This window comes from Cornus florida, unplaced genomic scaffold (genome assembly GCF_030987335.1).
Source record: "Cornus florida cultivar Cherokee Brave unplaced genomic scaffold, ASM3098733v1 CherokeeBrave_3.0.0_Hap2_Chr01, whole genome shotgun sequence".
In the NCBI taxonomy this organism is placed as follows: domain Eukaryota; kingdom Viridiplantae; phylum Streptophyta; class Magnoliopsida; order Cornales; family Cornaceae; genus Cornus; species Cornus florida.
Genome location: NW_026775571.1, coordinates 121822502 through 121835109, shown reverse-complemented (window position 1 = coordinate 121835109; position 12608 = coordinate 121822502). Strand labels below are relative to the sequence as shown.

Below are 12608 nucleotides of genomic sequence, written 5' to 3'. Positions count from 1 at the left end.
TCCATGAAGACCACTTCTCATTATATTTGTTTTGTTCAATCGACAAAGGGACTGGTACACCATGTGCATGCACTGTCTGAGTAGGATATGGGATTCAGTGGGCTCTTAAAGCAAGTGCATTCTTGTCATTGTGGCTCATTTTGAGGTACTTGGATAAGTCACAGGAATCACAACTCCACAACAAAATTCTAGAAGGTACTCAACTTGGTACCTTGTTGCCTTAAGTGCACACTAGCACCACCCTCATCACCCCTATAATCAAAATGTGCCCCTACCGCATCCTAATCTGATAGCCCAGTGCAGTGGAGACGTCCCTTTGGACCATATTGGTGCGTACATCGTGACTATGTGAGACCGCCGTGTTGGTGTGAGCACAGATTTTTTGTTGGACTATAAAAAAGATTTATAGGCAAATGGACAATCCTTTAAAAAAATAGATAAATAAATACATAATTATCAAGACCTTGGTGTATTTGGGTCCTAAATAACCCAAACTTTCCTATGGAGATTTAACCCATGACCCATCCACTATGGTCTAACCCTTGAAAGTCTATGTTGACTCTCTCTCTCTCTCTCTCTGACTCTGTGTGTATGTGTCTCTCTCTGTGACTGTATGTGTGTGCTGAGTCAGCTTAGGCTTCCACCTAACCAGTCTACCTAGGGTTTCACCTACATTGAACCTTTGTTTCCTACTCAGCCACGACAAAAAAGACTTCCTCTTAAGTCAGCGGCAAGGGAGAAAAAAACACCTTCAGCGACTGTTAGCCTTTCCTACTTACAGAATTTGTTTGCTTCAAACTGTAAGTCATAATAAATATTAATGAGAAGTTGAAAATCAGAAAATGAATTGTGAGAATTACAATGGCCATTACCAGTTTTTCAATTTCTTATTTTCGTCTGTTTGTCACGGTAACTACCAGCTAACTCCACTCAACTCAACTACCAGTCAACAGGAACAAAAAAATGGGTCTAAGGATGTCCTTTGCACCATCATTAAACATAGGTGATGCTACTACGGTAAGTCCCTATTGCAGTACCTGCTTCTTTGATTTCCAACTTACCAACCCCACTTTTTCCATCATAAATTACATTAATCTAGAGACGTTAATACAGCATACACATACTAAGTGACTTGTGTAAACTTAAATTTTGAACATTGGCAGAAAGAAAATGCAGTAGTGAGTTATTAGTACTTTTATCATGATCCAAAAAGGTTCTTTAACCGGGAAGTTTACGATATGACCTCTGTAATTTTCAGGTGGAAAGGGGTTAAGTTTCGTTACAGTCACAAAATGCTGATAACAAACCTAACAAACCTAACAAACTCCAGCAGCTAAAAATTAGACACGATACTCAGAAATAAGTATTAAGTAATGCAAGTAAACAAAACATTGTAAGACAATAAATTACAACAAAACAGATAACTTTGAGCTTACAGATGGTATAGCAACTATTTTACCGGCCGAGACAGAAAGAGCTGTTATCCCCCATCCATTGTATTGACTATTTTGAATCTTAACTCTGAATAAGTCAAGATATTCGCGCAATCCAGCTTGAAACAGGTTAAAGGCATCTTCTTGAATCTTGGCAGTCCCATACCTTAATGGACATGACTTGGAAGGAAATTTTTTATGGGAATCTGAGTCACCAGACTGCAAGATAACATATGATCAACACATAAACATATTGATATATATATATGCATGAGATGTTTAAAAAATTTTAATTGGTGGAAGTAAGTAACCACAGATATGAAAGTACTCGAAAATATGGTTGGAAGAAACAATAACAACCTTGTATGCTCTAACATGCAGAGTGAGAGTGTGTGCGATTCGCTTATTCTGGTCCAGATCAGAGTGAAGACGTTCACTGAGTTCTTCACAAAGTTCATTAAGCCAGTGTTCAACCTGGAAGACAAGCACAGGAACAAGTAGGGAATGACAAATAATGAGATGATCTCCCTTACAAGTGAAGATAAGCATTGCTCAAAGCACTTCTTACTTTCTTAGGAATGAAAGCATAACAAACTAGCACTAAAAATGAACTTCTAATGACAAAGAAACATCAAGTCAGAATTTTGGAGACATGATTGTATGGACTTAACCAAAGATATAGATAAATGATTTTAGTACAACAATCATATAATAGATAAAGGCGACCTGGGATTTGATGTTATGGAGGAATTAGGTTATGAAAAGCCATTGAGTTTAACTTTTTAAGGATCTGGAACAGAGGTATTTGGCATGGAGAACCTTAAGAAGGGTAGGAGTTGAATGGCTAACAAATTTATTTAATAAAACTTTGGAGGAAGGCACGATGCCTAAACATACAATATCCAATAATCAATTTAGATTTATGTTAGGGAGATTGATGCAAATCATTAATGGTGCTTTAGGAAAGTTCCCTGAATTCCATATTCTTGATCTGATTTGGTATAGATTTTTGGTGCGACATATGGCCATGAGTAGCTCCAATGTAAAAATCAGAGTAGTTCAAGGCTTGGTTCATAATTTATCTTCAAGCAAGTTTTGGAGATTTCACAAGAGAGCTCCGAAAGTTAGTTCAGAGTTGTTCTTTGTCAGTAACAGAAGCTTATTGTGCTTTGATCGAGCGAGGAAAAGAAGAAAGAAAGTATGGATGGCTTTATTCTGGCTTGTCATTGATCGTGGTAAATTGTTTCAAACTCAAGGGCGAGTTTTCTTCAAGTAGGAGGGTCTGATGCAAATCATTAATGGTGCTTTGGGAAAGTTCCTTGAAGAAAAACTCAAAGAGTCATTCTTGTTTTTGGGTAGTAATTAATTAATCTTTGCAACTACCAAGCGTTCACTTAGGAAAGTGGTAAAGTGCTATTAAAGCTGTGTGGGAATTCTAAAAGTGTTTCTAGGATATGTCAAGTGTCACCAATTGGCAATAGTAGTATTATAAAAAGGACAGACCTCTATATTTGTTGTAACCAAGTCATAATCAATATCAATTTGAGTTATTATCAGTTTATAAACTGTTTTTTTTAGGCATTTTCCCATATTTCCCTTTAGAAATCTAGGTTCCTGACAGTGATTGGAATATTCCTCGTCTTCCTTACTACTGTAAGGAGACTTGTATCATTTCCGTTTGCTTCAGAGATCTATAGTGGTGGTTTACTTATAAAGGCAGTCAGTGGAAAATTGAAGAAACAGGCAAAAACACATGGTTTTCATAGACTTAGAGAAGCCATGTGAAAGGTACCAGGAGATATATTTTGGTGGGCTCTAAATAGGAATATGTGGTGGGCTCTAAAAAGGAAACAAATTCCTATAAGATTCATAAATCTTATTCAGAATATGTATAAGGATACAAAAACTAGAGTTTGTATTATATGTGGGAGACTAATGATTTTCATATAAAAGAACGATCACACCAAGGTTCAGCACTAAGCCAATGGTGCATGTTATTTGTTGATTACATAATGTTATTGGATAATTCTAAGGAAACCTTAGCAACAAAAAGAGTCAACAGGTTTAAAAATTAGTAGAACTAAAATAGAATATCCATCTAAGATTGAAAGGGAAGTTATACAAAACAGCTATTGGACCAGCCATTCTTTATGAGACAAAAATGTCTGGCAACTAAGATATAACATATGCATAAAGTGGTTGTGGGAAAAATGCAAAGTTGAGACAGATTTGTAAAATTACAAGAAAGGGTAGAATTGGAATTTAGGAATGAACATGTTTTTGAGATGATTGAAGTGGCACCAAATAGAGATAAAATGCGAAAAAAATCAACTAAGATGGATGAACATGTGCAAAAATTAAATTAATAAAACACTAAGTGCACCTGTTAGGAAGAGTGACATGGTCCATATTAAAAGTAGTGCTAGGGGAAGGGGGAGACAAAAATTAACAAAGATAGAGTTAGGAAGAAAGGATGTAACATGTGGTTTGACTAAGGTTGTAGAGTTGGAGCAGAATGGGAAAATATGATTCATATAACCGACCCCAAGTAGTTTGGAAAAGGCTTTGTTGAGCTGAGTTAAGCAGAATCATCGTGTTCATGTCGTGTTTGTATCCTACCTTTTAGGATTTGTAGGATCGTCATATCCGTATCATTTCATATCCATCTGCATTGTTCATAACCATGCTTCTTAGCTAAATGATATAACTAAGAATGGAATTCCCTTGCATAACAATAATAAAGATCTCGCAAGCAAGCTTTGGTTGTGAATCTAAAAAGGATTCCTAACATAGAGGAGAAAACATATAACCCTAATGGGTAGCATTCTCCACCAAAAAGGCAAAGAAAAGCATTTTCTCTTCAATTAAATGAAGAAAACTTTTCACGCCCATCATTGTTGGATATTTAACAAATAAGAAAATGATTTCTTACATGAATCATATGTTTTGTATAGCTATAAATTATATCCATTAAGTTATGAAATAAAAAAGTTAAATCAATATACTCTTAGGGATTATTACTCGGTGCAACAGAAAAGACACAGGTTCCAAAATGTACAAACGCGGTTATGCGAATCAAGTTATAGGTCAGGTATATACCTAATCCACACCTTCCAACATTCTAAATTGACACAACTAGCATGGAGTAATGGAGCTTTTTTTAACAAAACTCGCCTATGTGGGAATCTTTTCAATAAATAAGCAGCCTTCCTCTTTCGTTGTTCTATCTCTCTCTCTCTCTCTCAGAATAAGGAAACAATAAGAAAAAGGAGGAGTAGCAAGCCATTGCTTCATTCGTCCACTAACTCCGTGTCACAACTGACTTCACAAGGGACTGATGGAATAATAATACTGTTCTTTTACCAAAATTTTGGCCTTACTAACATAGAGTTCTTAAAGGTAGGCTTCAGGAGTATTACTTTGCAACTCCCTCCTCATACTTTTTGATGCATGCACCCTCTATACTTTGGTATTTTTAATTTCTGGGTGGGCATGTGTATTCATTTTACTGGAATTAATGAAATAGATATAATTGTCATTCATCAACATATCATGATCAAGTTGATGCACTGGTAATCGTAACAGAGGAAAATCTTGGGGAAGCATGGAATTTCTTGCAAGGGAAAGCAGTGCAATGACTCGAACTCCATATCTTATACAGAAATGCAAGGCAATGCTTTTCAATTTTCATAATTGTTGAAGGATATAAATATAAAAGTTGCACCCTCTCTAACAACTTAAGCTTTTGGAGTAGATGGTTGTTAACATGGTATCAGAGCCAAAGGTCTCGAGTTCAAACCTCACGGTCACCCTAATTAAAAAAAATTTAAAAAAAACACGTGTTTGACCAAAAAGAAGGCCACACGTGAGGGGGCGTGTTGAAGGATATAAATATAAAAGTTGTACCCTCTCTAATAGCTTAAACTTTTGGAGTAGATAGTTGTTAACAATAATCGTCGTAGTACCTGACTTCTTGTGTATTTTAATAATAACAGACAAGATAAATGGCTGTGAACAAACTGTGATGCTATTGATACATAACTACAGATATTGCAACGACAAAAAATGCTGAAGAAACTGCAACCTGCATTAATAATTATGTAAATTCACTAATACATTTCAATAAATAGTATATTATGAGCACAACACATTAAGTTTCACTCATGTCATGGCATAAATACATTTTTTTTTTCATTAACCACATAATGAAGAGAATCACTTGATTATTTAAGAAACATTCTTTGTTGCGGTGGAAATACTTACAGAAGCAGTCGTTTTCAGAGCCCTAGGTCCAGGAAACGTTTTCCCAGAACCATGACTCTTGGGAAGAAGGCGACCCTCAACCTCTTCCCCACTGATCCCCCTTGCAATATTCCATAACCAGGTACTGGATGCAAGTAAAAGTTAGGAATCAGAAATAAAATGCCTAACAAAAAATCAATCTTCATATATTTATGTATTGCAAAGTAAAGCTTATATGTAAAAAAAAAAAAAAAGGAGGAGTTTGACAATAAAGATATGTCACATCCTATGGCATGAAAGTTAATGATCCAATCCTAGTCACGTAGTTACCACTTCCCCCACCCCAAAACACCCACACACAGAGACAGCAAGAGAGAGAGAAAATAAAAATGAAAAGCAACAAATACTATTACAGGATAAGGGACTTACTTATTCAGCAGCAGGAAAAAATAAATAAATAATCAGAAAGAACAAGGAAAAAAAAACTGATTTTTTAAGAGGGGGGGAGTGACAAAAATGAACTAGACCAGGAACTAAATCAGGAGAGTGAAATTGGAACCATTTAGATTTATTCAAAATAACTTACAAGTTTTGGACATTAGCAATGAGTTCCCAAATTTTCCATTAGAGGATATGTTTGGTTAAGCACTTGAGTTTTCCTAATTGAAATGCCACCAACGATCAAAGAATCATACAAGTTCTAAAAATAATGTCTAATGATAGATAATAACCCGGTATTTATGCCATAACATTCTTGTAGTTTCTCCTCGGAAAACTGCAATAGATCCCCAACAGTATTCACACCAAGGTCAACTTGCAAGGAACTCCCAAGCTTTCCCCCAAGTTGTTTCCTGCACATCAGTTTAGCCTCCAGCATTTTATAAGACCACACAAGCAGCAATGTCATCCACAATAAAATGAAAAAGAGTAATGCATTTAAAAAAGAAAAACATTTCCTATTGCACAATTAAAATCCCCAATTTAAATTTACAAAATAAATACAGCTAAATTACAGGCACAACATTTGACCTCAAATTGCAAGTTAGAAAATGGGTATAATAAGTAGAAAGCCTACATCTAAAGCAAGACCTTACATTTTCTTTATAGGTAAAGGTTTGAGCAATCCCATTACAGATGAGAAGGGAACAACAGTTTGTTGTGCAGGTTTATTCATACCACTTGCCAGTTTGGCCAGCATCTGCTTACAAAGTCATATATAAGCTAATATCAATAATTATAAAGTAACAAATAAAATTCCTTTCAGCAATATAATGCACCACAAAGAGATAAATAAAGGAACTGAGCACCACTCCCCACCTTATTATGAGCGACCCCAGCAGAACATGTAAATTCAGTCTCCTTCAAAACTTGCAACCTTAGTTCTGCAACAATAAGAGCCCCACAGGCTAACAATTTATCACGGTGATCAGCATTACTCCTACGGAGCCACTCCCTAACATTTTCATCAACATCATTTCCATCCTGGAGCAAATACCAATTTTAGTAAAGTAGCTGTTGCAAATGCAGAATATGTAGGTACAGAGATAAGACACTCGAAGAAAGAAACTCCTTGCTAACACTATCTAATGCTTATAGTTTTCTTTATTGGTGGAAACATGTTACATTAATTAATTAATAATAAGCAAATCTTCTCGTCAACTTCCATAAAGTGAGATTCCATGCACTGCATGCTTACGTGTTCCTCCTTTAAAAAAATAATAATAATAAAATAATAATAATAAATAAATAAATTGTGTGGCCCACCAAAAGGCCCATAATTAAAGTCTCGTCTTTCGTATACTTGGGATACCATAAACCTTTCTGGGAAAGAGGCAAACTACGGTATTTGCCATTTCTGCTGCTGTGTTTTGAGTCAATGTCAGGTTTGAGAATAAACTTGTGTAATCACCAAGTTGATTCAGGGTAGAGAATAAGAGTCTCATCCAATTTGGGTTGATGGGTGGTGATGTAGAACAGCTTGCTCACGAGTATCTGAGCATACAGGATCGCCGCAAATCAGGGAGGCTGAAAAGATAAGGAGACTAGAAGAAAAATAAATAAATAAGGAAAAGTCAACAATAGAAAAAGGAAAAGTTGAAAATAAACAGGAAGATTGGTGGCGGAGTTCACAATAGGCAACATCATGATTGATTTGGTCGAGCATGGGGAAGACAAGGGTGAGGAAGGTGAGTTCCTTACCTTTGAAGAAGAAGAGGTGATTGAAGGAGACAATGGCGAGTTGTTGTCCCACTCTTTAGTCATGAGGAGGTTGATGCTCACGCCAAAGGAGGAGCACCCACAGCATCATAATGTGTTCCGTATACGTTACACTATCAGCCATAAGGAATGTGACGTTATTATTGATAGCGGCAGTAGTGAGAACATTGTTTCCTTAACAATGGTCCGATCGAGCTACAACTTCGGAGGGCCGAAGAGGATGACGAGGGGAACGAAAAAGTCTCCTGGCCGCCTCCAAATCTAAACCCTAGCCTCCACCCAAAATTTCAAAGTGTCCCAAACCGAAAATAAAACAGGGGTTTTGCTTCTCTCGGTGTCCCTATCATTTCTCCCTTCTACGGCAATGTGAAAAACCAAGTGGGAGTGGGCTAAAATGGAGCTTGAAGCTTGGTAGGAAAAGAAAAAATAGAGAAGAAGAGAGAGGAGAGAGAGATGGCCGGATGGGAGAGAGAAAATGTGAGGTTTGGTGGGTTAGTAATCCCTTTTTCTCATCATATACATACACATATCTATGTTCTACACTCTCCACCACACACATATTAATACACATATCATATAATACAAGCATTCACTCTCTACCACACCTTTTTCTTTTTATAAGTAAAGATGTATTAGAAAGCGTTCAAGAGGGGAATGCGTCCCAAGAGCTGTACAAAAATCAAAAAAAAGGATAAAGAGGAAGACCTATGGACCCAAAGACCCCAAAAAGTTCATGATCTTTTCTAAAGAAACACAATCTCTCCCCATTCCCCAACTAAAAAGAGAACAAATAATAGCAAACTTCAACGCCCCAATGGAGATCTCCTCCCCATCAAAAAATCTTCTATTTCGCTCTTTCTAGAGACTCCACCAAACACAGAGGGGGGTCACCCTCCAGAAATCGCGAACACGCACTCCCACCCTTTGGCCCCTCCAAATATCAATCAAGTCTCTCGAGGTCCGGGGCATAACCCACTAGACGCCAAAAAGACCCAAAATAAGACTCCAGCAATCATGAGCCACAGGACAATGCAAGAGAAGGTGATCTACAGACTCTCCATCATTCATACACAGAAAACACTGGTTGACAATGACTTGTCTTCTCTTCCTCAAATTGTCCAAAGTCAAGATCTTACCCCAAGCAGCAGTCCACACAAAAAAGGCCACCCTAAGAGGAGCCTCACTACCACACATCTAACACCAACAAATCAACCGGGTCCCACCAACCTCCACAAAATGCACTAATGCCCCAATGTGATAAATGATAACACACAAATGTATGGAATGCCTCGCAATGTCATGAATAATGAATGTGACCCCAATAAAATAAAAGAATGTGTCAGGAAAAATTCCCAAGCACTTGACCCAACCCGAGCCCACATGACCCGAACACGAAAAAAAAGGAAAAAGAAAATGGAGAAAAAGGAAAAAGAAAATCTGTCCCCACAAGTGGGTCTTTTCATCATATGTGGCCCCTACCTTTGAACTCCATGGCATAAGATGGAAACCTTTGGAGCCAATTCGGAGAACATAATGCTCTATCAAGTCTAGATTGAATAATCTCCCTTCAAGGCAAACAGTGTTAGGTTTTGGTGGTGAAAATGCTAAAAGCAAGGTGTAAGAGGCAATATTTGTCCAAGGGACAAAAGTTCAATTTTATTAGAGCACATTATCTAGTACCACCGGCAAATAGTGCCACTGGTGCGAGTTAGAGCCCCAGAATCACTCCCCAGGACCTTGTTGCGGCGGGACCAAAACTGGTTAACTGTCCCTTTATCTAGTCTCCCAACATACTCCATGTTTATGTTTCCAGTTTCAACCCAGAGCGGCTAAGAAAAATTCTAGAGAGACTTTCTAAGAAGAACCAAGTGATGATTTTTATTACCACCGAGTGGATTGGAGGTGGTATGATCACATTGAAAAGATGGGCTTTGGGTATGAGTAACCATCAGTTGTTTAACTAAATCTTTTCAGTCAAGTTGTGGCTTGCGTCTGAGAGGGAGATCCTAAAGAGGAAGGTAGTTGAGGAAAAATATGGCATTGCCAAAGAGTAGCAGTCAACAAATGAAGTCAGAGATTCACATGGAGTGGGGTCTTTTTGGAAGAGTATTAAAATGAGGTGAGAGGATTTCTCCAAAAGATCAAGTTTGCAGTTGGATATTGGAAAGAGAGTTGATTTTGCTATGAAAGTTGATGTGGCAACCGAAGCATAACCTGAACATTCTGAGCCTAATGCGACCAATGACACTGATGATGTTTGATAACTTAATTCAGCGATTAATTCTGAAAGGATTTTAAGCGCTTAGCCAATTAAGTGCGTTTGATAATACAATTTGAATAACACTAAAAACGGTAAGCATCACTTAAAATGGGGTAAAATTTTAAGTAACGGGGACATCACTTATCACTTAATGTTGAACATAAAAATTCAAAAAGATAACAAAAAATTTTTAGTTTTTAATTACCACTTAAAAACTTCAGCATTTAAAATTCAGCTCTTAAATTTTTCAGTACTTAATTTTCAGTTTTATCAAACAGCAACCCAACTAACCCAAGCTTAGAAAAAATATGGCTGGGTTTAGCCTGCAAGGTTGAAGTGCAGATTGGGCTCGAGCGTGGGTTGAGTGTCTTATAGATGTACTTAGTCTTATCAAGATCTCCCATCACAAGGGTTTGCTGTTTGTGCTTTCTTTTTTCTCGTTCTCTTGTGATGCGGACGTTCTTGGAGGTTGCTAGGTTGCCTTGTTTATTTCAAGGCGGAACTATAAGATCTGCTTTCACTTATCGAGGGCATTCGATTTTTCTGGATTCCGACTCGGTTGGAAGGAGAAGAGAGGACCTTCGATCTTGTTTGGTGGGTAAGTTCGATAAGGATGTGGGTGATGGGGCTCAAATTGCTGCTTGGGTGTCGAGAGTTTGGAATGTCTCCTCTAGTGTGGGAGTTTCGTCGTTGCCGGATTCTCTGCTTCTCTTTCCGCTTCCTTCTCCGGCAAAGGCAACTCGTGTTCTTTAAGTGGGTCGACGTGACTGGGGAAAGGCAACTCTGAGTGTGGAGGCTTGGAATTTTAAGGTGGGGTGTTCGGAGGTTCTAAAAGAGAAGGGGCTGAAGAAAGTTTCGATTTACGGTCTCCCTCTTCATCTCTGGAGCCAAGCTTTGTTCGTGACAATCCGTGATTTGTGTGGTGATTTTATTTGGGTGGACGCTGATGAAGCAATTGATGCTGAGAGAGTTCGTATCACAGTGGCGGACGGTAAGGTTTGCCCTTCGTTTGTGTTCATTCATGATGATCGGTTTTGCTTTAAGGTGGCTATTTGGGAGGAGAAGCCTCCTGAGCTTGTTCCGACAACAAATAGTTTGGAAGGGGGTGATGGTTCTCATCTGTTAAAGGAGAAGGAATGGTTACAGTGGGAATCGTCGGGGGTGAAGGGGATGGCAGAGTTTAAAAAATGGAAAGAATGGAGGGATGCGCTGTGGATCCAGAATACGGAGTGCTTTAGAAGATTGTATGCTCAGAAACGGCGGGATGGTCCTTCTTTCATAACGGATCATCGCCGGCAAGATGGGTTCCGGCCGAATCAGGGGGGTGGAGGTCTCACCGGGAACGGCCGTCGGTCTTTTTTGCAGAGTTGGGATCAAAGAAGGCATCGCGGTGATGTTCACGTGCAGCAAGCGCGTGGGAGGGGGAGGAACCTTATGCATACACGTGGTTGGCGTCCACGCCATGCCCGTTACAAGAGTTCTACAGCTGTACCCAGGTTATTTTCAAATTCTGCTCCAAATTCAGCTCCATTCGCTTGGGCTCGAAAGGGTTCAAATCCTTCTCGGGATGATGGGCCTGTTCTTGGGCCAGGGAGTGGAGCTTTGGATGTTAAAGGGTTTAAAGATGATTCTACATCTTTAGGTGGGCCGAGTGAGGGGCCTAAGGTTTGTGGGCCGGTTGGAGGTTCGATTTCTCATCCATTTAAAGATGTTTCTGCTGAATCTGGGTCGAAGTGTGGGCTGGAATCAGTCCCTTCTTGCTCTGGAGTTGGGTTGAGCAACAAGTTTAGGCCCTTATCTTTGTCTTCCTCAGTGGACAGAAAATGCTCTCAGCCATCGGGTTCTCTCAGTGCAAGTTTCAGAGAGGATAGGCAAGCAAAGCCTGCGCAACGTCATCGCCTATCTAAGAAGAAAGTCATCTTTCCTGCGCTTCATAAGAGGTGGACTCGAAAGGCCAAGCAAAAATGGGTGATGGCTTCGCAATAGGGTTCTGATCCGGGTAAGTCCACAGTTTTTTCTGGGTCCTCTTCTCTCCATACTTTCTCTCTTCTTCTCCTTCTCCTTCTGTTGGGGGATCGAGTAGATCGTTGGGGTTGGAGAAGGGTGGGGTGAGCACTATTTCCAATTCTTTGGCTCCGGTTGGCAAAAGTGACTCGGTGTTAGAGTCAGTTGAAGTTCATGACGACGGGTCTGTGAATGGGCTTGGTCTCGCTCATCTTTCAGAGAATTTTGGTAAAGGTATTACGGTCTGCGTGGGACGGGATGTAAGGGTGATGATCAATGATGCTTCTGCCACTGTTTTGTTGAAGGAGATTCGGGACCTTTTGACCTCGAAATCTATCCAGTTTGAGGAGGATCCTGACTCACTGCTATCTGATTGCTCCCTTTCCTCTTCTGTCCTTGATGATTGGGAGGGTGATGCTGGTTCTGTACCTGATGGGGATTTGGGTTTAGTT

At 39.1% G+C, this 12608-nt stretch overlaps 1 protein-coding gene across 5 annotated transcripts in view; it reads right to left on the bottom strand.

Moving 5' to 3' along the window:
* LOC132268806 (DNA polymerase eta) overlaps positions 1-12608 on the bottom strand; it is a 52558-nt gene that overhangs the window by 24358 nt on the left and 15592 nt on the right. For all 5 annotated transcript variants that reach the window (XM_059769688.1, XM_059769671.1, XM_059769679.1 and 2 more), the window contains 6 exons: positions 6993-7157; positions 6770-6873; positions 6407-6526; positions 5697-5820; positions 1794-1907; positions 1437-1652 (listed from right to left, as the gene is read on the bottom strand). In XM_059769688.1, coding sequence (XP_059625671.1) covers positions 1437-1652; positions 1794-1907; positions 5697-5820; positions 6407-6526; positions 6770-6873; positions 6993-7157 — 843 coding nt within the window. The remainder of the gene's footprint in view (positions 1-1436; positions 1653-1793; positions 1908-5696; positions 5821-6406; positions 6527-6769; positions 6874-6992; positions 7158-12608) is intronic.